The sequence below is a fragment of the Apteryx rowi genome, unplaced genomic scaffold, assembly GCF_003343035.1.
Source record: "Apteryx rowi isolate R43461 unplaced genomic scaffold, aptRow1 scaffold_337, whole genome shotgun sequence".
NCBI lineage: Eukaryota > Metazoa > Chordata > Aves > Apterygiformes > Apterygidae > Apteryx > Apteryx rowi.
Window position 1 is genome coordinate 839,461 of NW_020449830.1, and position 27,461 is coordinate 866,921.

Below are 27,461 nucleotides of genomic sequence, written 5' to 3' on the forward strand. Positions count from 1 at the left end.
AAAAGTACATAGTTTGTGTTTCAGAATCCAAACTACTCTGTTTAATATTTTCATAAACACTTTTACAAGAAACATTTATCTTATGGCAATAGATTTTTCTTTTTACTCTCACTTCTCTCATTTTGCCATACAAAAGGAACAATGGAAACCAGAGAACCTAACAATTTTCCAGGTTTTTATCAAAATTATCCTTAAAGCAATTTTATTCCTGCTCATACACTGTAGCTACTGGTGTTACATGCATTCTTTCAGCAACAGGATCATGTTTGGACTAAGTACTGTTTTTAAGGGAAGTCCTATGATGGTTTAGCACATATGAATCAAAAACTCTATGAGGAAAGCTCATAAGCTCTCTTGCTCCTTTCTTCTTTTTATATAACATTACATGTCAGGATCATTCAACACTTTGCAGAATGCTTGTATTGTTGTAATTTTGGTATAATTTGTATACAGAATGCCTTGTCAGGGGAAACACTGAGTGGTTGTTTATAGAAATTATTTTTACAAGTAAATAAAAAAAGAGTTGGAAAAAGAACACACATGGATTCAATCACAGGCATGCCCTGACTATAAACTGATTTCTGTCATCCAGCGCAGACAAGACACACACTCTGATCTAAGCAAGCCAGATTTTGATACACCTGCTGCTGATGACACTGGATGGGGTCAGAATGCCTATCAAATTACAAGTGTTTAAAAACGGTCCACGGAAATTTTCAGAGTTAAGTTGTAACTGAACTGCATAACCCAAAACTATGTGGAAGACCATCCCAACCCTCTTTCACTCACAAGGAGATTCAAGAAATCTTGAAATAATTATGAGCAATTTTACAAGAAGCTCTAGAAAAAAATGCCCCTTCTTTAATAAAGGGTTTTAAACTCCTGCTGTACCATAACTGCACTGATGCTTCTGTAGCATTGTATGAAAGACAAGTGATAGGTTGGCATGGGAGTAAGATATATGATTTGAGAGTTTTTAAAAGATATTTTTGCTATGATTTTGTACACAATTTAAAGCAGTTGAGAAGAAAATATTTTGATCCAAGAGAAACTGTTCAAGGAAATCAGAGAGAGAAATCATTCAAGCTGCAGAAAGGAGACATAAATCTGTCCACTAAACTTGATGATATAAAAGCTACTCCATCCAGCTGATTCTGCATTTTCACAGGACAACAGATGCTTCACCATGCCTAGCACTAGAAACCACAAGAACTTCCAATTGAACATTAACGCATTTTAAACAACATTTACTCATATGTCTAATATTCCCTGGACAGGTCATACATTATTAGGCTTTTCACTGGCATATACTGACAAAGAAAAATTCATGGAGCGCTCACAGAAACAGAGTTTATGAGCAATTCATGAGGCTGATCATTTTAAGTTACATTGTATTAAATTGTCTATTCAGCGTTGAAATTCTCTACCTTGTTTCCTCATTGGGTAGTGCTCCATTTCAACTGATTAAAAATTAAAATTTTAATCTGTGAGTGTATTGCAAATGGGATTCAAAGTCAGCAGTCTGATATTTCCCCAAAGGAGGTCTTTATGGCGCAGAATGCATTTGAGTGGTGGGACATTTAAAATGATGACTAGAATCCCATACAACGCAACAATACATTGCAACATAGAGATATTAAAAAATGTGGCACATGGAAACAATTTTAAAGAGGATATGCTTTGAAGAACTTGTCATTTTGATTACACTTTAGAAAATGGCAAGCAGTTTCTCTGGAGCAATCTTTTGAGTTCTGTACATCCTAATTTTTCAGTGTTGGATCTCACAAACACATCAATGAAATGAACAATAATAAATTTTTTTTAAATAAACCTTACAAAGTCTAAGAAGCTACTGCCAAAATGAGTTAAAATCCACAGTGCAACACACAAGTAACTCTTCAAGCTGGACAACTATGTCTGTGTGGTGCCACCACAAGGTCTTGTAGCACAGTCTTCCTTCTTAACTTGGGAGCTGTGAACCATGCTGCTTCTGCTGTGCTTGGCTACCAACAAGACAGCCGGTGCAAGCGGAGAAAGACACGGGCACCCCAGCCATACTCATTGCCATTGCTGCTGAACATCGATTTTCTGCTAAAGGTTCAGACGCTGTGTTAAATGGGAAGTCTGGCTTGTGATAAGGGAATGAACTGTATGGCTCTTCTGAAAAATACCCTTCCCATTGTTATTTTTGTCAGATGCCCCAAAACCTTGTACAATTTTGGCTACTTTTATGCTGTTTAGTTTCAAATTAAATTCCTCTCATTATAAAATTTTGGTATCAAACAGGATTTTGTAATGAAATTTAGTATTCTTTACTAAAAATAAAGCTGTGACTGCACAAACATCTCAGCCTTAGTAACAGATAAAAACCTTAGTATTACTGGATTTTACAGAAATTGCTATACGCTTGTGCTAATTTATTCATAAAATGGAGAAGACAAAAGCCAAGGATGTCCTTGAATACTCAGTTGACTGGTGACAGAAAATGAAATCCGTTGACATAAGAAAGCTGCTACAAGGTGAAGAAGCAAGCTCATTTTTCCATCTGTTTTTACTGAATACACCCTTTTTGAAATGTCATGGTCAAGGGCAGTTAAAAATTAATGTCATTCTAATCTTCTTTAAACACTTTAACTTTTTCAGCTAAATGTGTCAGACAGGAAGCTATCCATAAACAAATCTGAGATGTTAAATTACTAAGATAGCTGCAATTTCCTCCTTTTGCAAAATCTCATTGCTAGCTGCAATATTATTTCCACTCAAGGAAGTCACTCTACAACACCAAATATTTTCACGTGCATTGAAACATGTAGACTACACAAGTCTGCGGATGTTTGTTTTGGCAGAGAATTAAACTTCCTCTCTTTCTCTGAACACAATGTAATCCTCCTCATTTGTGTCTTCATTTAGAAAAAAAAGCCACTCTCAGATACTTACAAATCACATCTTAAAACCACCACAAACTGATTTGCTCCTAAGATTCATTTCTCTTCTAGAAATAGGTTGTGAAGTAAAACAAAAAAAAAAAAAACAAAAAAAACAAAAAGAGGCAAAAAAGCCTTCAAGATTTCATTTCATTTTTATGTTTATCTGTTTAGTTAGAACAATGAATTTGAATAGAATAAATAAGTATTAGTAAGAGTTTACATAGTAGGACTGCAGCTTGGTATTTCTCTGACAACTTTGTGAAGAAGTTTGGCAGGGATAAGTGGTATCTCCTTGAGTCAGATGTGTAGTGCTATCAGAGAGGTCCTGCATAAACCTTTTGGGAAAGGCACTGGTATAACGATTATACGTCATCTTTTTTTCCCCTTGGATTCATCTTCACAACTACAGGCTGGCTGATTGGTTGTTTTGCCTGTCTGTACTTAAAAACCTGGAAGATGTTATGAGTCAAATGAGGATCTGCAAAATTTATTTTGCATCTTTATCCAATGTTTTGCTAGAGGGATGGGATGGGATGGGATGTGCCTAAAACCTGTTAGGGCTAGACAGTGGAATGCAATCATGGAAGTTTTTGACCAGAAACACAGAAAACCATGTCCTTTCTACTGCTGCAGAGTTGCACAACTCCCTGGAGCTTAAGTCTTCCTTTACACTTAAAGTTTTCTTCTGTAAAGAATGTCAAGGTGATTTTCTAGTGCTTAGAAAAGCATTAAGCTCTAGGTAATCTCTTCAAAAGTCCTCTAGATTTAGAGGAAAGCACACCTGACTTTTTTTTTTTTTTTTTATTTCCAGTACTGACTCCTCTTATATGAGCCTTCTCAATCCGTAGGTACACAGAGTGCCTGGGAAACATGGTTTGGGCTGAGTCCAGTGGCAGTTTCATGCCATCCCTTTCCACTGCTCCCTGCACACTTCCACTCAGTCTAGCTTCTCTCAGGACGAATGAAGGGCACCCAGAAGCCCTTACTTATGTGATCTTCAGAAACTGAGAAGTTGGAATAGCAAAGTGATATCACAATGTAAATTAGACGTATTACTATAGCCTATAGCACAACATGGCTCTACATTACAGTACTCGTACAGGTATAAGAATTTCACCATCCAAAATTACAAATGAATCTTGCCATGACAGGGAATCCCACTATGGTATTTGACTTCCTATACGTGTTTATAAAGTGTCAGAAACACACCGCTGTGCCAGACTCAATGTTTCTCTATTGAACTCTGATGTTCCAATTAAGATGAAACACCCTGCAAACAGAATAAAACACCTATTTCCCCCTATGACCCACACCATCCATTCTCTAAATGGCTGAAAAACTGAAGTGGTATGCAGTTGGAGAAACTGGATTCAGGTTCCCCTCACTCTGCTTTTATTAGTTTTAAGATATGACTGTGAATTATCTCAAGCAAAAAAGAGCTTTAACCAGGGGAGAACACCTTTTAGTAGACTATACTTATTGGTGGTGGGTCATTTTCTTTCCTTCTTATTTGGCTAAATAATGATGAGAACACAATGCCATTAAGCAATTAAATTAAATCTGATTTACACAGTCTGCATTTACCTAGTTAATTTTTTTGGTATAGATTTTTTTTTAAACTTAAGAGCTAAGAAAGGTAAAATTACAAGTGAAATCTGAAAAATGACACAAACCTGGTTTTTAAATTAAGCAAGGCATTATGGTCATTTTTCATTGCTTACTGAATGCCAGTTCTTCAGAAGCCTTGTTGCTTAAAATTATCTTCGTCTATTAACTTCCCCTAAATACCCTGCCCAACAAAGCCTAATAATTACTTGACACATACTTTCTCTTTAATGAGAGTTAAAGCTTACGATGACATCAGCCTGTCCTATTTGCCTGTGTGACTTGCAAGCCAGATGAAGTTTACTTACTAAATGCTGCAACCCTGCCAAAATTCACGGCTGCACAGAACAGTATGTTCAGGCCCTGATGTCTTGCCAGCTTTCAACGAAGTCCTTGACAGGGACCACATGTGGAGGTCAAGTGATACTATCATGATCTCACCAGATGGTAAGTTGTGGTATTACTCCCAAGGCAGGTAGCATAGTCTGTTCAGAAACAGTTGGCAGGTGATCCATGAACTCACAGCCAGAAGCACTGGATGATTGCAGAAAGATCAGGAATGTTATTGATGTTGGGGAAAAGACTTTTCCAAGAATTCTTCTTGTGCACGGTTTAAATACTGAACTCTCAAGCTGTATATTTTCTTGCAAAGAAATAAAAGGATCTATTTTATTAACTACTATTTTAAATCTTCCTGTCAAACAAGCCTTGTATTCTTACATGATTATTATGTGATATATGTTAAATGGTACAATAAAGACACTACAAGTTCAGCTTGCTTGGGTTCTGGTAATACATTAAGAATCACTACTTTGCAGAGAACAACAGAAAAGCCAGTCACGGAGGAATCTTACCAAGTTTTGTAGGTCTTCCTCTCCCACCCTATCTATAATACCAGCCTACCCAAGTCAGAGCCTGAAACACTCAGCACTTTGCATAATCCAGCCTTAAATTATATCAGGTAAGCAATGCAAATCACCACTGAACTTCATCTGATATTGCTACTATTTCCTGCACAGAATTTCAAAAATAACTGTATTTATAGAAATGCAATAAAGCTATACAGTGGACTATTCTTCCATAGCGACTTCATCATAAGCAACTTAAAAAACAATAGAAATATAAAAAACATAAGAAACAATATTCTCCTTTTAAAGAAAGATAAAATCATAAATTGAGCTTTACAATTGACACATATTACTGGACCTTGAACTTTATCTGAGGAAGGACAGATTCTCAAAGAGCCAGTGTAAAGGCAGTATTACTTCTATTACTTCCCTCGCACTTCTGAGAGGCTGCACCTTCTGGCTAACATCAAAACCTTCACTGAAATTCTACACTAACATCCTCATTCATACTGTCCAAACTACAGAGAGAGCGGAAGAAAAAAACAAAAACAAAAACACAACAGAAAACCCCAAACCATTGACCCTTAACTTTCTCAGTCACAAAGTGATTAAGATTCCTTTTAATTAATTCATCACATTGGGACATCTAACTCTACTTAAAACTATAGCACAAGTGAGACTGAAAATAGCTATATTAATTACAAGTTAAAAAAATCTGGGACACAAAAGTAACTGGGAAATAAGTTGCTTGCCTAAAAAATCTAGAGTTATTAAAATGCTTTCTGCAATTTTGATGTTAAAATGGGACATTTTCTGCTTGTAAATTAATGTACAACAACACAAAGTTGAGCAGTAGGAGCTCTAAAAAGGATGCACAGCAATTTGGACTGAAACTATGGAATTTGCTTAGACGTACAGAGGAGAAAATATTAAAATGTAACATATCCTGAAATGATACTCTTTGAAGATATTGAGGAAATAGTCACTAAAGTACCCAAATCATCTAGCTGTAGCCTTTGATAACTATTTTTAAAGAATTACAAGTTTTTTGTTTAAGTGTGCATATATGAAGGCCCAGAATAAATTTGTCTAGAGATTTTTTTCTCTGAAAAAGAGTATAAATTACTCACCTTTGCTAGCAGCTTTTTGTGAGTCTTTGATATATTTCCTAAATTTGATCATGTACATGACAGCAAGATAAGCCTTCAACCATCACTGCATTTTTCTCTCTCTCACTTTAATTTGGGCCTGCAACATTAGCTGAAATAGAGTGTACTTGTCTAGCTAAATTAAACATCAAGACTGCACAGCAAACGTTATCTGATGTACTATCAGCTGGTTTCATGTTTGCCATCTGAGCGCTGYTTTCTCAGACATGAAAAGAAAAGCCTGGATACTTCTCATTCAGCTAACCAAATGGCATGTTTAAAGCTCTTTAAGGAGAAAAGAACAAATCACTTTCAAATTAGAAATTAATTGTTCTGTGTTTTAATTTCATAGTCATTTACTTAACTATAGGGCATTTTTAAGCACCACAGATGTCTTACTTCACACTATTGTTTCTGCTAATCGGTTCTGGTACATTTTGACACTGGACTCCGTGATAGGATAGTGGTAGCCAGGTTCAAGTCCAGCAGAAACTGAGTAGATAAAACTTTTTAGATTTATGACTGGTAACAAAGACCATTGTTTCTACATAACTTCACTTAGTGTCTCATCACTAATGAGAGTATCTCATGCCCTTGTCTGTGAAGGGCAACAGTTTGTACTTGGCTTTTTCAACACAAGGCAATTAACCGAAAACCCTTAAGAAAAGCTCCATCCTTATACATTCTTCTTCAACGATGAAATATCACCCAATCCTTTGGGTAAAACTAGTTAAATCCAGGGAAGCAGAACACCATGAGGCATCAGCATGACTCACTAACTTCTGACAGGTAGAAACATCATCATTTGCTAAGCACAACAGTAACCCCATCACTGCACAAGGCACAAGTGTCCCAACAGCTCATTCCTCAAAGGACTTGCAGTCAACAGAACAAACACAGAAAGGAGAGAGAGAAAAAAAAAGTATAGCAAGCATCAGTAACAAACAATATAGCTGTTTTTCTTTAAAAAAAGGCAAAAAATTGTAACAGAAAAACCTGTCTTAAACTGATGATTTCTGTCATTTGGTTTTATGAGCAACAGTTGTTGGGCTAGGTGGGATATGAATAAGAAAGGTAGTGGCACACCTGAATGATAGCAGAAAGGTACAATCGTAGTTGTGGGAAAAAGAAATGAAAACACAAAACATCGTGACTATCCACTTGCCCGTTTTTGTCTTAAATCAATGAGAATATCTGACACTGACCTAGACCTGATACAGACTTCGCATGGAACAGGATCAAGCCTTTCATGCTGCTGCTTATTTTTTCAGTGAAAGGTACATGTCAGTGGAGTGCACTTGACATCAATCCCACCGCTCCCAGCTACCTGTAATTTGAGATAGGTACCTGCATCTCAATCCCTGGGCTGAAAATACAACCCTCAGGGCTCTGTAGCTCTCTTTGATACTTCAGTTACAGCACTAAAGTTGTAATACATATACCAGGCAAGCTGCTTTACGGGAAAATTCTTATTGCCCATACCATTTACCAGCAAAACTTATGGCCTTGTTCTACAAGTGCAGAGTTTTGCATGTATGAGCACCAAACAGAGAGCAATGATTGGGAAGAGGAATCAAAGTTCTTGTCTTTAATGAGAGACATGTTGCCTGGTTATCAAATCAGTAGCAATAAGAAGATGTAGTGGTCAGTGAGAAGGTTGCCTGCGACTTTCCTGGTGTGGTACCAGATTGTATGAAACAAACTTAGGGAAAAATCACTTCTACGTTATCCAAAAACAGCTGTACTGGATTAGATCAAAGGTTCTTCTATGCAGGCTTCTGTGACAGACGGTGGCCAATACCTAGAGGAGAGAAGAAGGAAAGGACAGGTGTGTTCAAAACTTCCTTCCCCTCCAATACTTTTGCAACCACCAACCATTTTCATGTCAGGGACTTCCTGGTGTGGTTTCTGTTTAATAATTCCCAGTGGATTTGTCTTCTGTTTACAGGATCCCATGTAAACTTTGAGCACCCACACCAACCCTTGGCAAGGGATTTCACAGGCTACTATATTCTTTGGTTTAGTATGTTTTGCTCGAGTTTGTTTCCTACTAGCTCCAAATGATGTCCATCAGTTCTTGTAAGGGCCAGTTAGGCAGCTGAACGGTCAAATCCCCATCCATGGTCTTCATGCCATTCTTTCAAGCTGAAAAATCACAGTTTACTTAGGTTTTTCCTTGTTATTAAGCTCTTCCATACCTCTGACCACGCGTGATTCCCCTCTACAGACAATCTCAATTTCCCATTCTGTAATATGCTTTTGGAAATGAGAGGAGCCCAACTGCAGTATTCAAGATGGCACAACAAAGTTCATGATAAAGGGGCATAAAATTACTCCCCCCCCCCCAATTCTCCGAGTTTGATTTGCTTTTTGATTGCTATGGAGCTTTGAGCTGACTTTTTCACAGAACTATGTATTATAGTCCTAAGATCTTCTTGACTGGTTACTGTCAGCTAAGGGACCAGCATTTTACATGGTATTATGAAAAGACCATTCTGATTTTTCTTACGTATATCATTGCACACTGACCTGTACATTCCTCCATTACAAGAGTGGATGCCACTTTTTTTTTTTTAATCAATTATTTAAAAAATAAGATGGCCTTCCCCCTTATGGCACAAACACTTGGTTTCTTCTCTGTGGAAGCCTTTCAGAAGCCCAAGCAGATTATATCAACCAGATCATCCATATTCATCTCTTTGTTGAATCCATCAAGAACAGTCTAAGAGACTTGTAAGGCAGAATTTCTTTTTATTAAAGCTATATTTATTCTGCTCTGTACATTATCTTCATACAGATGCCAACTAATTAAATTCTCTATTATGGTTCTGGTAATTTTTTCAGCATATGCACCACACTAAGAGGCTTGTAGTTTTCTTGATCTCCTCTGGTTCTTTGCAAACACCAACTCTACTTCCACCTTTTTTCTCTGAATTGCTTTATGAAAGTCCAAAGTGTGGCATTGGTAGCATTTACCAATAGCATTCAGTATTTTCTGTAGGTCTTTGCTACCTGCCTCCACAGTAAAAAGAGACTTCATACAGATACAATCTTTTGTACAATCTTTTCTACTCCAGATAGCACTGCTGTTCTCCAATGCATCACCTCGGGAATATTTTGCACAGCTACAGCTCAAACAAAGGAACTAAAGGGCATTCTGTATCTTTGCTATCAGACAAGTTTGATGTTATTATCTGACTATGTGGGCGACCAAAGTGGAGTTGTTTCAGCATCCTCAGAGAATAGCAGGCAATTCTTTGGCCAAAGAGAAAGGAAGCATTTATGTCAGTGTGGAAAATAAATAATTTTTTTTTTTTTAATGTCTGTGTGAGCAAAGGAAAGAGATCCCATCATGTCCATACTTTCTGAACATCTATAGAAATACATAAATGAAGTAAATAAGCTTCTAAACAAAATTTCAGACAGGATGACTGGAATAAAAGCCCCAGCATGAGAGAGATACCAAAAGTCTAAAGAAAAGGTTCATAATTAACATGCAGTATTTACAGCCTAGCACATTCAAAATAAGTGATTTCTACATGAATTTGATGTGAAATAGAGACACAGATACAATATCCATTCCTAATGGATTTATCTATTAATCATCTATCTGCATTAACACTCTCAGACTCGGCTACTCTTTGACCTCATCAAAATATGGCCTCATGCCAACTGCAGTAAGAAATCTCCAGTCTCTTGGTTTGACACCGTACAGCAGCAGTAGATGTGTGCACTCTACCACTCTAATATTCAAAATCTAATGCAAAAACTAGGTAGAGAACAGTGCCATGCATGATTTAACGTGTTTTCTTAGCAGCTGTACTACTCCTCTGTAGTCTCAAGAACTCTGAAGAGTAGTATTAGGTTTGTTCTTTAAACCATGAAAGGACATCTCATACATTCTCAAGTATCTGCTGACTTCTTAACAACAACAGAAAACGCACCACCAATCCCCCCACTCCAAGCACACAAAAAAAGAAGAGGGTTTCTTCTTTTCTGCTTAATAATTACGTAACTTTGGCAACTAAACAATATTTTGGAAAAAGGGTATCGTTAAGAAAAGAAAGATTCAATATCCCCGTCCTCTTCGTTAAAATACTGTTCAGAGATATCATGTATCATCCAAGAGTCCTAACAAGTCAGCCACCAAAACCAGAGAAGACTATAGCTAATACTCGTGATATTCCTCAGTTATTAAACAAAGGAACTTTTAAAAATAGCATTCACTATCTACATTTCAGGCCTTCTCCATTCAYGCAAAGAAAACCAAACCAAACAAAAAAGGGACCAATCATTAAATTCCTTTTAATCAACCCAAAAAACAGTCAAATGTTCTCCCTCCTCCTCTGAACAAATCCCACTTTCCTATCATCAACTAACTTATGAAAACCAAAAATTAATCTAGAAGATGCAATAGAAGAAAGGCACATTTCAAAAAACAGCTTTTTCCTACAGCAGAAACTGATTCACTGCATCCTTCCTCAGAACACACAAAAAAAGTGTCTGTTATTCTCAAAGGAGATTTCTGGATGTTCCACAGAGGGGAGGAGGAGGGGAAAAAAAAAAATCATGGAACACTTAAGGGAGAAAGGAAATGTGTCATAAGAGAAAGGTTGAGAAGACCTCACCCAGAAGAGCTCCGAGTCAAAAGAAACCTCCCTTCCTCTCTGAGAAATGATAAAAAACCCAAAACAAAACATGCGCTTGTATTTCGTTGACTTCTAGTAGATGTTTCTGACCTAGGTGTAACCTATGAAAGGAAGATAACTAATCTGAGTCCATCCACCCTTTTACTGAATTAAGGGCTCCTTATTAACTCAGAAGACAACCGTCAGATGTTCTCCATAGTGAACTGCTCATGACTTTTCACCTTATATAGAAATACAGAAAAAAGTGTAATGTAAACAATAAAACATAAAACAATATTTCTGATAATGCCCTCCCCCCCAAAAAAGTGAGAAAAAGGCCGTCATCCTCACAAAGCTTCTTTGATGAGCACTCAGCTGTTTCTCAGAAGTGAAGAYGACTTCAGCAGCTGTTTGTTTTTAATGGCAGAATCATCCAAAGTAGCCAGGGACAAAGCAGACTCAAGGTACTGTAATTCTTGAGACAATTCTCCCAAGAAATGAACCAAACCACACTACTTTTTCTTTTAAACAGGGGTCACTGAATAAGCTCCTCAGGAGATGTGTTTAATTCTGTCAGACTTCATGTGCAGCTTTAAGCAAGCGCCTCCTCCCCCTGTGCTATGCAACCAAATACTCATACAGGTTTTCCATTATGTATTTTGTCTGTGTAGAGTGCATGGGTTTTGGGGTGAAGACTCAGTTTACACAATGCCTACCATAAGGCTGTCCCAAGTTTTGCTGACACAAACATAATACCATTATCTCAARAGATGAACTGGTTATATATACACCTTCCCCCACCACTTAAAATATCCAAAATCCTCTCCTGCCACTACTCATACAGAATAGCCTGAAGTTCTCTGACAGCAAACAGAGATTGCGKGCAAAGGAATTTCACTTTTTGCCCACACCACACACTGGTCTGCGGTACACATCTGAATGACGTGGACTTTGTGTTGCAGATTATAAAGGAGAGGATCTCCTTGCTTCTGTAGCGCGTCATCCAAACGTCTGCAATTCATACCAGAAGTGTTACCCTGATCTTTTGCAGAATATTTTTTCAAGTCGTTTCTCATTATTCTTAATTGCACCATATGGTAGATGTTTAAAAAAAGGGGAGAAAAAAAGTCACCTTTCTTTGGCTTTGCTCTCCTTTGTAAATTGTTCAGCACACTGAAACATTGCTTACTTGTAACAGAAATGAATATTTTCTAGAGGAAATTTAAAACAGTTACATGGAGAAAATGCTACCTGTAAACAGACATGAGAAATTAATGTTTGGCAAGGTACTGCAGGCGCCTTACCCTCAAGACCCCACAGAGACAAGAGCTGAGATACAGTAAAGCCATATTGCAGTGATCCACCTATCTAGAAAAATGAGTGGAGAAAATCTAAAGCATAATTAAAATATCCCAGTTTTCATGGAAGTTCCTGATTGCAATCACTAGGCAGGGAGATGAGAAATATATTCCTGAAGGATTAGCTATGCTGTAAAGAGAATGGAATGCCCGAGAGCTTGACAATGAGTTAAAAATAATTGGTCTGTTGGGTTGGAAGGTCAAACTATGTATATTCATAACAGCTACAGTATTTGCTTTTCTACAAAGCTTTATGGAAGCGGTTAGTTTAAAAGGAAAAATCCTTCTAAAAGTTCAAATCACCAACATTTTCATTCTCTATTAATGTGCTAGCTTCACTAGAAATAAACATGTTCCCCTTTTGCAGGATCTTCCTGTTAGTAACAATTGCACATAAATAAAGTTTTCTAAACAAACATCTTATCTTTTTATGGAAGGAAGTCCATTAATAAGGAACTGACGTCCTTCCCTGAAAAAAAATAAATAAAAAAAAGAAAAAAGCTAATTCTTTCCCATAAACTAAAGAAATAAACTTACACCCTGAGATTTTTCACTCTGTTTTCACAGCAAACTGGATAGTCTGCACGTAGATAAAATAGAACTGTCTGGGTTTTGATATAAACAATATTCCTGTTGCTACCTTGTCACATAATACTAAATCATTAATCTTTTCCCTCAGTTTTTGATTGCTTCATGGAACTTGTGCTTCATTTCAAGTGTAAGCCTCACACTCTTGTTTGAACTACTACGCAGCCTGCGAGCAACTTCCAAACTGGGAGCCTGAGAAGCACGTAACAGTGGTTTAATATTTTGAACTGTGCAACTGTTTTCTGAAAGATGTCCTTTTCCCAAGGAAAGCAGGATAAAAGAACGGTTGGATGAACTCCAGCAACCATGCTTTTAATCTACAGCACTCTTCATTGACTTTGTCAGCTACGCAAGACATTTCTTTTGCCCAAAGTTCACCAAATGTCGCAAGATAAGATATTCATTTCTCTTGCGCTGTGTCTATAAATGAGTGTTAATTTCAAAAGTCACCTATTCAGACTCCGAAAGATAACTTATAACACCCTTATGTCCCAGCAATCACACAACTAGCTATGTTAAGAATGGAAGAAAAAGGTCCCACAATCCTAGTTCAGGCTGAGATTGTCTGAGTTACATATATTGGTGAGACAGTATACAAGAATGCAGAAGAAAAAAAAAAAGCCATTAACTTTTCCAAGGCTGTGCATCTACATTGCTTACACAATACCCTATCAGATAAGGCACTTAAAGTATGTTGATACAGGTAAAGAAAAGAGGGACAGGGAGTCAAGACTGAGCACCAGACTTATCATCCATGATACTGAACTCAAAGACTATTCCCTGGTTCCTTTTTGGACTAACACAGTTTGCTTTCTCAAAGACAAATCTGCTATAGAAGTGACAAGCCCTAAGCAGTGCAGGTGCAGCCACATCACATGGTCCTGAAGTTACGGACTGATTGCTTCCCTTCTTATTTGGCATCTACATGTAGCTTTACACACTGACTTTTAAAGTTTACATTTACATTATAATATTTTTGTTGATGGAACCAAGTCTTGATGTATGTGTACATTTAATAACATACATACCTGACTGACACTATAAAAACAAGAACACATTCTTTTTCCCAGAAAATCCTCTTTTCAATGAATTAGATCCTCATTTTCCCCCTCTTTTTTAAAATCTAATTTTGGGTGACTGTGTTATTGAACGGTGACTTTTTTTAAAAGACAGAATAGAGGATTACTTTATAGCAGATCACATGATCCAGCTCAGAAAGCAGGGCAGATCTTCTAGTGTCCCACTGCAGCACTGAAAACAGGGTTGCAGGGAATGTCCTGACAAGTACCTGGGCAAAACAGTTCGCTGTAGAGTTTCATCAGTCATTAGAAGTGCCACCTATTTTCCAGGACTACCCTGGCCAGTAAGGATGTCTAGTCACCCATGTAATTTTCAGCTTGAAAGTGAGGAAAGCTTGGGGCAGTCCCGAGCAGGCTCAGCCAATATGTAGAAAACTCCAAGACTTTTGATAAATTTTGTATTTTCTAAAATCAAGAGTTTCAGTGTGCTGAGGGTAATGGCTAGCCAAAATACCTGTGAATGACTTTACGTCTGACGAACGAACTGATTTGTAGCCAGGGCATTTAGCAAAGAAACACATTTGTGGTGACACTGTTACCTGTGCTGTTGTTTTCTCCTGCCCACTCATCTCCAAGTTCTGCAGCGGGGGCGTTGCAACTGGTGGAGGAGGTGCTCTGCGCTTCTTCACTTCTGGGTTTGCTGTCATTCCCAAGACGTTACCAAGGGACAGGGATGGGCCCAAGGTAATGGAACGTGAATTCACTGAAGGGGAATTTGGTGCTGTGGAAAAACCCTGTAAATGGATTAACATCTTGGATTAACATTACTTGTTAAAAACAATGGGAAAGAAAGAAGAAAAACAAGACACATCTGGTTACCGTTTAAACAATGATATGAATAATCATGTATGTTCCTCTGCCAAACTCACTGTATTGCAAACTGTAACTTTTAGATACTTTTAAAGGTCAACTGAAACAAAGATTACAGACAATATTAGTAAGTCAGAAGGCAGCAGGAGCACCTACTGTGGTTCAACAGTACCGGTGATGGGAACAATACCCGTGTTTGCCGTTTAAAGCACATGCTTCATCTAGAGACTTCATTAAGGTTATCCAAATGTATTTTTGTTTTTTTATTTAAATTACAAGAAATACATATATCTGAAAGTAAGACTTATTCTTAAATCAGAACAGTATATTAATCATACACTATATCCCAGGTGACTATTTTATTATCAAACTTCCTCATTTACCTGATTCTGCTCTGCAGATTTGTATAAGAGATGCCACTCTGCCACCATAAAACCATTTCCAACCTACATACACAAACAAGCATGAGCACTGACAATTTGCTAAAAACCATTACTGAATCTGTCCAAAAGAAGTACCAATGACTGGCACCACTCCGGATTTAAACATGTCCAAATGAAAGGAGAAGCCTAAACTATTTTGGGAATTCCTTAATGTTAAAAGGACTTCTTTTAATTCTTATTCAAAACTAAAAAAAAATTAAAAAAAAAAATCAATGGAAAGATTTTCACTGATTTGGATCAAAACCTTAATATAGTTTTATGTTAACATACAAATAATAAATATGTACAATCATATACTTAAAGCCCACAAATAGGAACCACTGGGATACATGATTTCTTGAAATTGTACATTTTTATTTTAGTTGAATGCTTAAATTCAGCTTCATTACTTTTTTTTATCTGCTAATGAAGAGCTTGCAAATACTCATCCCTCAAAAACTGTTGATCATTTTCCCCTGTTTTTCATTAAAAGAAGCTTCCATATTAAATACAGAATTTTCCTTTTTAATCAAGTTATGTGATGATCACCTCTCCTCAAAATATGGCTTCTGTGAAATTGTCACTGACATCAATCCATTATGAGGCGGAGGAGGATATCTATTTCTGGAAGTGCAGGCTGATAATGCTGTTCTTATTGCAATGGAATATGCCACTGCACTTTCAAAGCTCCTCTGTGAAGGATATAATGCTTTCAGGTGGAATTTTGTCCAAGACCACACAATACAATACATAATGACAGGAAATAAGGACCACCGCAAAGCTCATCACTTTTCAAATGAAAGATTTCTTTGACCCTAAGCTCTCCAATTTGAGAAATTTACAAGTATATATGTAACTTTTAGAATAAACTATTTAAAGACGTGATTGCACACTCAAAAGCACATATTTACTATTTTCACTAGGTCAGGGAAGAAAATGAATGATACAAAGTCAGCCACACGGATTAACACACAGTAGGAGAGCATCGGACATGACTGAGACAAGGCAACTTAAAGTGAATCCATTTCTTAACACCTCACCTCACAGACACAACATCTATTTTTGTCAGCTGGCAGCCCAGGCAGCAAGGCCCAGAATTAGAAGACGGAACGAATTTCTTTCCCACAGGAATAGTTATCTCCATCTAAGGACTGAAGTGCATTTGTGAATCGCGCAAATTTCAAATGCTGTGTCTGCTTTTTCCTATTTGTGAAGAGTGAACTGTGTTTTTCACAGCTGCCATTCCRGTACTTTGCACCAGCGCTAATTTTACACTTCAAGCAATAGTTCTCACAGTAATTAGAACGTCTTGACAAAACAGCGCACACACAAAAAGAATACACACAGGCATTAAAAGCAGAACGTAGGATATACAAAACACAGACATAGCAGTAATATGGTGCCTGGGAAATGCTCTGTCTCAGTGGTACGGCTCCCTCATTACTGTGGTGGATATCAGAAAACATGAAACAGCATATTTCCTTTCTATAACTGTCAAGAAAAATCTGAGGTAATATTTGAAAACATGGGGCAGCAGGCTTGAAAAGACAATTCACTTAATTTTAGGATAGTTGCAAAAGTACTAATGAAGTATAAGGAGCTAAAAAATACAGCAATGCAAAAAGCTATTCATCAGACAGGTAAAGTTTGACATGCTGTAGATACCTGCGAAAGCAACTGAAAATGCTAAATGTAGATGGCAACCTGCTTGTGTCTTGTCCTTCATCTACCATGCATACGATGTTAACGCTGACTTAAAACTAGGACCCTGGATGAGCCAGATTCTTCTGTCAGCTTTTATGTTGCACACGGCACAGGAGACTTCATCCTGGAATAGTGAATTTAGCACAAACAGCAGATAGTACCAGCCTTCTCTGTATAGTTTCACTGAAGGATTAGAACAGTAGTTACCACTTCTTTTTCACCACTAATTTCTCTGAACTGAATAGCATTGATAGTTTCTTCACCTTTCTAGCAAATGAACAAAAAAACCTTGAACTGGAAGGTGGGGTTTGAATCTTGGAAAAAAATATGCTCTTTTCTTGTTTCTCTCCACTGTGGACAGTGGAAAAAACAATGATCTATAACCCTCAGAATTTCTAGGTCCATCTTGCTGCGTGTCATATCCGGTTCTATAAAGTAAACTGCATTTACTCATAAGGAAATGACAGCATTCAGAAGGTGAAATATAAAGGAGTCTCCTTTTTTCCACACACATATAGGAGGACTGAATAAAATCATTTTAAAGTGCATTCTACAGGCTATGCATTTGTGACTGTTTTAATTCTTTGATTTTCTTTACTGCATCAAAGGTTGAGAAATTCTGTTACTAGATTTACAGATTACTACTATTACTACTAAACCCTAAGTCTTCACTCCCAGCACTACAAATACAGGGTACTGATAGGAACAGAGGAAGTATCCAGTTTTAGGCAGATAGCCCATTCGATCCCACCTCATGGTCTTGTGGCTGAAGAGCTATCAGAAGCCTTTTTCAGGGAATAGGTCACTGAAGGAATACAGTGATGAATGACTAAACATTTTAGACTTTTTTTTTTAAGCTTGGATTTCACAGAAGGCAGCACAGGAAAAAATGTAACACTAACATGAAACTGTAAATAGTCTATAATAAAAAGGCTTTTGCAGAGGAAAAAATAAGAGCCTTGGATATTCATCAATGTTTTCTTTTCCAAGTCTCATCTTTCATATAAAGCCCATTATTGTCTGAGTAAGCGTTTCAAAAATGCTCCTGTTAAGACTCTTTCCTGAAATAAAAACTCACTATAGCTTCCAGGGGAATGGCATCAGGACAATACCGAAGAGGCTTTGAAAACTCCATTGCTCAGCAATGGCAGCTTTATCAAACTAGATGCAGACCTTCAAATTCTCCCATGTGTGCAGTCCTTTTCATTAGCTTTGAGGGAAAAATACTCTTGGACACGAACCATTGACACAAGTGCTTTTGGCAGGACCTGTGCATTGTTGTAAACCTGACCCAGAAGGACAGCCCCCACCCAGCTTTTAAATTTCTTAAGTTGCATTAAATGCAGAGCAACTTCTTTCCAGACCACTGGATTTCCGGAGTTTACTTTTCAGACAGGTTAGCTAGGCAACTATTAAGAGCACACAATGTTCATTATGCAGACTTGCAGGGAGCTGACCTGCACACAGCATTTGCCCAACACGTCTCTCATTTTTTCTTGTTTTAATTTGTTATCAACAAACTGATTTCAGTTGGATTACTCAAATTATAGCAGCATAAGTGAGAGGAAAATCAAGCTCAAGTACTGCAGCCAATATAGCTGTTTGAAAAAGTCAGCCCTTACCCTCTGTTTCATTTGCTAACTGATTAGAATGAATGTTCTGTGTACAGCCAAATTTAGTTCCTACAACCTTTGCGTGTTTGCAACTGCACTACACTGTAGAAGCCAGTGAACTGCATAAAGAGCATTTTAAAATGTCTCCCAACTTTTAAAATCATAGACTTTGCTAGACCACTGCTGCCAGAGTACTCTGCTGGCAATTCAAACAACAATTAAACAATGCAAATGATCAAGAAAGAGGAAACAGTTTCCTCCTTTTTCCTGAATTCAGCCAAAGCGAACCCAGCACCAACACAGACGCAACTCCAGAGAAGGACCCGCAGCAGCACCGGTCAGCAGTGAAGTTAGGCTCTAGCTGAGCAAGAGCACCGAATGTGTACTGAACTACAACACTGGACTGAAGCCCCTTTCAGCTCTATGAAGGACATGTTGGAAGGCAAACAAGCACCAGCTGCAGTATCTACTTTATGGTGCCACCAGGTTTCATGGATCCAGCGTGCAGTGTTACACTTGCCATCCAGGTTTTTCCCTCCCCTTCAGAAGTGTAAGGGACTTTTTTTCTAACGCACAAGGTGCTTTCTTTTGGGAATAAGCAGACTATTTTCTTTTTTTTTCTTCCTACTTGTTCTTCTAGCTGAKATCTAGCTTTCAAAGACTTTCCCCCCCACACACCGCCCTCCCAAAGACTGTTGAAAACACAGAAGCATAAAGGCTTAGAGTGATCTAGTAACTTAGGTAGATCAGTCCCATTTTCAAAAGACGTTCAAAAGTCTACTTTTCGCAAGACCACCAAAGCACAGATCCCACTGAACTCACTGGAAGTTAGACTGTGAGTCTAAAACAGAGACTAGTCCATGCTCCAACGTCATCAGCTTAGAACACAATTATAAAATGTCTTTTATAAACTACTCACTTTTTAAAGGATGAACAGAACCTATTATGAATACTTTTGAAAATCTTAATCATATTAATAAAACAATATAAGATTTTTCTACCAAAAGTATAACTGTGCTGTTGTGAGATATGCATAAAAGTGGAAGTTAGCTATGTTTGTTTTCAAAAGATATCCCTCATATGTAACTCTCTTCCCCAAAGCCCTGTTATTGGAATTTCCTTGACTTTCTGGTGACACTAAGTGTCATTTAAAGGTCAGCAAGGAAGAGACTGCAGCTTGCCTGTGAGAGTGATTTGACTTCCCATTCCCTGTCCACACTGGTCAATAAAAGTTTTTCAAAATGTCAAGTTCTTTCCTTGCGAGGTTGCTACAGCCAGGCCTTTCTTCCGCAGCTCTTTGCCAAAACCTACATATTTGAGCTCTCTGTCTTGTTATGCAATTTCCTTCTGAGAAGTTTTTAAATCAAAGTAATCAGCTGAGTTGTTTTTAAGCACTCGAAGTATCAGATGTATCAGCAAAAAGTAAGGCTTTTTCTTTTTTCCAAAACAGAGACAAAAATAATAATAAAAATRTGATGTCTGAAGGGGATTAATTTTTGTGCAAGTGGACCATGAATAAATAGGAAAGGTAAGACCTGAAGCAGGCAGACAAATCCATCTACCCAGTGACAGCAGGATAATTTATCCCTGTTGGAAATTTCAACGCCATTCATGCAAACTCTTATTGATTGGCTGAATAACAGCATAACTGATTACAACTGGCCATTTAAAATGCCAGAAAGGTTGTCAGAGCTACTGCACAAACTGAAGTTGGAGGCTGCTCTCCTTGACATGATACTGAAATCCCTTGTACTAGTATTAAAACTGACAACATCAAAATTGAATTAATTTAAGCAAACCAAAACCAAAGCATAATACTGTAGTTATGAGACCACTTGGAGACATAGATTAAAAAAACAAAAAAAACAAAACTCTAATTGTGACTATTCAGATTTTCCTTTTTAACGGGCCACGTTGAATGCAGTTTGGTTTTTGTAATTCCTGAAGCACTTGGGATTAACATTACAGTACTTGCATCCAGTCAGCAGTCAGAGAAGAAGAAAAAAAGTTAATTTTTTTCTGCTCTACAGATGGGGGGGGCAGAGAGGAAGGTATTTAGCACTTACACCTTAACTTTAGATTGGTTTATTATCTCATTCCCTTTTGCTGTTGGTAGGAAATAATCTGATCACTCACCACRGTATTAAAAGAGAAAGGCAACTGTTGCATTTCTGCAATAGTAACTCCTACAGTCAATACCATGTTGATTTTATGTCTGACCAAGTAGGTTTTCAAAGCTTTACTCTAAAAGCTTTGAGTTATGTTTTGAAGTGTATACAACTACAACCCTATCCTTTTATAAGTCTATTTTCGTATCTAACTAGCAATTTCAAATCTTGTGGTCAGGGCTCATTTGGTGAACACCAGAACATACCCGGCTAAAATTAGAAATGCCTGAAAATGTTCTCTCCCCTGTGTCTCTGCAAGCTCTCCCTCACCCTGACCATATTCCTTTCATTTTAGTACTGAGTTTGCTGACCACAAAAATCCTAGCAGTGCCAGGTATGAGGCAGGTAACCTCCTTTTTGAAGTCACCTACTTTATCTCCCTGCACTGAAGTAGCATAATAAACCTTTCCCTTCAGAGGTTACTTAAGGCTTCCTACCAAACAGTTCCTCACCATCCACAGTTATCCTGTTCGATTGCTTAACTGTCCTTATCATTAGAAGATTGTTCCCTGTGCCTTAAGTATAATTACCCTTCCTAGAAGTTTATCTGATTACTTCTTGTCCTAACCTTGGATGCAAAACATCTAAGCCGTCTCTGCAGCTAGGAGTGCAGCCTTGGTTTCCAACTCATTTCTGCTCACTTTGCACTGCCTGTGTGGTCCACTGTCTTTCATGATATAAAAATTGCAAGAAAAACCATCCAAAGAGGAGGAACTAGAAAAGATGAGCTCCAGGAGAAAAGCTTTCAAAGCCAATCAGACTGAGGGAGAATCACACTGAGGGTCTCAAGAGTACAGTTTGTGAATTACTAAGTCGGGAATAAGTGTGGGTATTAGCACAAGCCCCATGCACTGCACTGAGAACAGAGCCTCTCCAACCAGAGAGCCCTTCCAAGAATCTTGTTTTTTGCTATACTTTTTCTGTATGAAGCAATCCTCTAAACTCCTTTCCCATTTAGAAATTAGATGGGCATTGAATGAATATGGGGAAAAAAGTTACAAATAAGTTCATTTTTTTATGAGCAATCCAATCCTTGATTTTCATATTTAGGAGTAGGACCTTGCACTCCATTCTTTAGTAGATTAGGAGACAYGTATTGGGAATACATGCATTCCAGCTGAACACGCACATGTTCGTAAATTCATACAAATATAAAGAATCAGATACAGTAAAATCAAGCCTAACTGCTAATATCAATGTGACCTACTAGTGCCACCTCTCTGAGTACTCAACCTGTCTGAGATCACAAACTTATTCTCAGTTCTCCAAAGATGAATTAACTACTATGGCACACAAAGCAGTGGAATACAGATCTATAAATTCAAGAATATTTATGTAATAGTCAAGCACCTCACAAAGATTGCCACATCAGTTATATTTTTTCAGAATTTTATGACAGATGTGATTCCTCAATCCCTTCAGAATCGTAGGTTTTGCTGGAGTAAGGTTGAAAATAGAAATATCTGGAATTAAAAAATCCTAACCACTTAGTCTGCCATTTGAAAACTGTACTTAAAAGCCTCTGGTGATTTAAAATTCAATATATTTACTCTAAATAACTTCTCCTATCTCCATGTTTCACTCTCCAGGTTTTTCCCCAAGTCATACTACACTTTGTGCTTGAGAAAACTTTTGTCCATTACCGCTACCCAAAATCATTCCTTTGCCAAGAACAGCAAGACTTCATCTGAGGAAATCTGCCTGGTAGAATGAAGAGAACAGTCATGGCATCAAAGGAAAGGTACTCAGTGATATTTTTCCATCACAGCAATACACACATACAAGGGAAGAAAAGCTAACTTGACTGACATCTCTGTGGGCTTTTATCATCTCTTCTTCTTAAATAACTGCGTGTTTCTAATAAATTCATAGTCAAAAAAAAAAAATGTATCCCAACAGAAGGCAAAAGTAGCCTTTTTTGATAGCAGAGGGTAGACACTAGCCTTTCTAAGTGGTGGGACAGAGGGAAAGAAGGCTGAGCCATGTCTCAGCTGAACCTCAGAAGGTGGGAGCACGCGCCATGCTGGCTGGTGCTAATGGGAAAACTAGAGTCCTTTTAAGACTTCACTTCCCTTCTCATCCCCTGCAAATCAGTGCTTGGCAGGCACACATAACACATGCAAGTCTTCTATTATCAACCTGGACACATAAGTCATTGAAGCAGCCTGCAAGCACATACCCTACGGACCCTGTGAATCACAGCTGAGGAACTTGGTCAAAGGCAAAGAAACATATCTTCTTTGGTTCAGAACTGTTAGCACTGACAAGTCAATCTCAGCTTAATTCAGGAAAAACGCACTTGCTGCAAATCTTTCTTTCATAATTTGTTCCACTTCCGTCACACTGCATGTCCTGAAAAGGATGAAAAACTTGTTGAAACCTGAAGCTCACTAGCCATAAATAAAAGAAACTTAGGTTGCTCCCCCTGCAAAAATCAGGTCATAACCACACAAGCTGATATATTTTCCACTTCATATTCCACATATGAAATACACATACCTGCCTTCTACCAGATTCTCAGCTTCCAAAAATACAGATCAAAACCTATGAAACATAGCTACTGAAAGGTATTTCTACCTGGGTATAAATCTAATGACATCTATGAAATAGCCACAAGTTCCAGTGTGCATGCATTACAAGATGTCCTTGCGGACAGATATAGTGAAATTCCCATGCTTTTTAAAAATTACATACACCTCCAATCACATAAAATGCCACATGAAGATTAAAGTGACAGAGACATCACAGAGAAATCACAGAAACTTTTATGCTCATACTCCTAGAAAATGCCAAATTCCTTCATGCCCGTCTGGTCCTATTCCCCTTATACTATAAGCTAAAGGACAGTGCACAAAATATGCTTTTTTTTTTTTTTTTTTGGATCACAGAGGCATTTTAAAAATCTATAAAATGCAAATATTCTTGATTATATTTTGGATACATAAAATCTTCTGAGACAAAACCACCAGTAAGATGAAGATTAAGATGCACTCCTGAATTGGATATTTTCTATTCTCCTTAGTAGTTTAATGTAAATTTTATTGCCCAGCCCTCTGGTGGGAGGCTGTGCAGGCTGTAAACAGACCCTGAGTATGAATTCCAAAGTCAAGCCRAAGTGCAGGCGACACCTTGGAAGGCTGATGGGCGCTTGGCAACAGGGTTGTTTGTATTTCATACAGTGTGAAATGATTGATCTTGCCTTTCAGAGGTGTGTGAGGACACCTCTGTGTCTCATTTACTCAAATGTTCTTTTTTTTTTTTCCCCTCCTCCTTTTAATATCACTCTGGAAAAATATCAGAATCAATTTATGTATAAAATGAACCCTCTCAGGGCTGATTTACATCTTTCTGGTTAGATTGCTAAAAACTATTCTTCCACAAGTCCAACTCTTTCTGTCACAGAAAATAGTCAAAATTCATCAAAGCATATTTTCAAGATACATTTTCATATTTGTCAAAAAATACAAACACATAAAGGCAATATGGAGAAAAAAGATTAAATTCAACAAGTTCTCAAAATGGAACAGCTGAAAAAAAAGTCAGCCATCAAATTCAGTCATTCGCATTACTTATTATCTTTTGAAGAGCCACACACGTGTATGCTAAATATGCCTATCGTTACCTGACAGTGTAATAGATGCATCACAATAAGAAAAAAATTTGTCCTCTACCATGCCAAACAAACAAACAAAAAAACAGAGGAGTTAATTCATAAAGACAAGAAAAGGCTCATCTTTTCATGGTGAAATGCTTCATCAAATGGGGATGGTAGATGGGCTTGTAATGAGAAACATGGAGGGAGTCTGATGAATTATAACAGGAAATAGAAAAAAACTGTGGAAAACACTAATTGTCTCTTTCGAATATCTGTCGAAGTGGTGCAAAAGGAGAAGAGAATTAGGAAAGACTGTAGGAAGAAATGAGGATAGAAACAAAAACAGTGATTACAGAAAATAATGAAATGGGTATGTTCACCAGATACAGGCAAAGAGTGGAAGTCTTTCCAGAAATTTAAAGATGGAAGTTACCTGGAAATATCAAAAGACCAGAATGGGGCAAAGCAAAAAGCAGATGACTTCAGTAAGTGAGATGATAGACCACCGGCTCATGTCCTGGAGAAGAAACAATGAATGAAGGAGATGGCACTGTGCAGAAGAGAAACTGTATTCCACAAGAAAACTCAGGGATTGCCTGTATGTTAGACCAGAAAATTGGTTAATGTCAGTGTTGACACAATGAAGAGCTGTTGACATGAAGATGGTGGAGAAAAAAAAAGAGTCATATGAACAGAACTTAAACTGGTAAAGATTCAGGGCTGAAAGCAAAGGAGAAGGGGATGAATATATGGATTTATGAAGGTGTAATAACTATGTTTTAGGACTTCTAATACAAAGACATGAAATGAGGCAGAAGGGAAGAAAATGCCAAAGAAACATCTTAAAACCAACCACGAGAGAGGCCTAAGATCCAATGACAGACCCTAATGGAGAGGTGAAGAACATTTTAGAGAAACTGAAGCAGAAGGCAGAGAATTATAGAGAAAAATCAGCACTGACTCCAAAATTCAATTCAAGTCCACTATAGAAAGAAGACAGAAAAAATATCAAGCCAGAACAATAACAAGAAGGAAAGAACATTTGAAAAGAGGCTATGAGAAGACCATTAGTAAATCTAGTGTGAGCAGTCTTGGAAGAGTGAAGACGGAAAAAGCCAAATTTTTATCAAGTCTGAAAAGGTTGGTTTCTCCTTACACTATGTGAAAACAGATCAGCTCAACCAAGTAGTGTTGAACAACTAAAACAAGCAATAATAATAATAAAAAGAATCAGTCTCTGTTATTAGTGGTCTGGCAATAGACTTCAGGAAATGGGGAGTTCAAAAGGTCAAAGACCCACAACAGCAAAATAGACATTTTCTTAATTTCCAATGGTTTTAAGCATTCATCAATCATAAACAACGACAAAAATGATCAGAGGTCTTGAGCAAACTGAATTAATCATTGCAATAAGAGGTTACTTTCTCTAGGCTTGGTAGTTCTCTTAAATCTATAAGTTAATGTGACTGGTTCACAGGAGATATGAGTTGCCATATTTGCAATATATGTCCTTCTGAAATTCAAAATATTTTGAAAAATTACTGCAATCAATTATTTTTACATATAGGAACTATCAGGTCACTATAGTAGCTCATCTTCAACGTATTTTCATTGTAAATATGCCAATTTATACTGGAGGAGGCAATGGAAACTTTGCTTAAAACACGATTTTAAATATATCTGCTCTAATGCCTGCATAGCCAAGTTTTATGGAGACCAAATATATTAGCGTTATAATTCCAGACACTGGGCTTTTTGTGTATTTGTTTGGTTTTGAAAAAGACAATTTCAAATTTTTACCAAAAGAATTTTTATTCTAGTAAAATGAAAGTGTCTCCTCTCCATTTAAATGAAGGTGTTCTCTTTGAGGGATTTTCCAGTGGCAAAAACCATTAGATAATTAATTCGCATCACCTTTCAGTGACTTTCTGATACTTAAGACTTTTGGCCCCCAAAAATCTCTAGTTCTCTTAGTAAAAATATTACAGATGAAGATGAACGGAGAAAATCTTAAATGAAACTCACAGGCCAATCTTCACTGATACCTGCAAAACTTCTCTAAAGTCAAAGAAGTTTCTCTCATTTGTTCACGCTAAGGGAACTGGTCTCCAGTCCTTACAGTATAATTCCCACACAAATACTTCATTAAGTCAGAATGAAGTTGTGCAACCACTTTTCCTTTTGAAGTCTATGGTGACTGTAGGTGTTTAGCTAGAGGGAGACAAATAAAATCATCCAATTGTCAGGGCAAAATTTCAAAAAGGAAGCTTTACAGTTTTTTTAAATGATAAAACTGCCAAAAATGTTACTGAAAAACAATGAACTTTAAAAATATGAAGATTTTAAATCTCAAATTAGAAGAACAAATCAGTTCCTGAACTCTGGAATTAGTGCAAATCTTAACACAAACGCTAATTACAGAGTCAGCGTCAACAACTCCACACTAAGAGAATCCTAACAACATGAATCAGAAGTCAACAGCTGGGAATTATCCTGTTTCCATTAGCTCTTTCAAATGTGTGTGTGCGTGTGTGTACACACACACGCACACACACATACTTATACACAGAGTACAACATGCTGAGTCTTAAACCCTAAAGGAGCCTTAACCAGCCTCCAAATGGTATCCACAGTTTTTCATGCTGAGAATTTCTGGCAGCAAATGTTGCCATTGAAGCAGATCAAAACTTTTAGTAGATATTACAGCTTTCAGCAGAAGACAAAAAACAAATGACACATTTACACAGCATCATGCTCATAGCCTGATGTACAAGTAATGGCTTTGTTTTATAGCAGTTGGCTATTTGGTCTCCAATCAACATCAGTGGTCAGGATAAAAGAGTGAAGTGGTGAAGAAAAGGTTTAAAGACAACACTCCTCTGTTGGACAACAGATAGAGCATATCCAGGTGTGGCCCATCCCTGCACCTATAGAAAGTACTTGTCCCATTAAAGGAGATTAAAAGTTT

General features: G+C 37.4%; 1 protein-coding gene across 1 annotated transcript in view; it reads right to left on the minus strand.

Moving 5' to 3' along the window:
• The window catches only part of COBL (cordon-bleu WH2 repeat protein), a 160,640-nt gene that overhangs the window by 56,604 nt on the left and 76,575 nt on the right, over window positions 1-27,461 (minus strand). Inside the window, exon 6 of the mRNA XM_026072101.1 lies at window positions 14,721-14,915. Coding sequence (XP_025927886.1) covers window positions 14,721-14,915 — 195 coding nt within the window. The remainder of the gene's footprint in view (window positions 1-14,720; window positions 14,916-27,461) is intronic.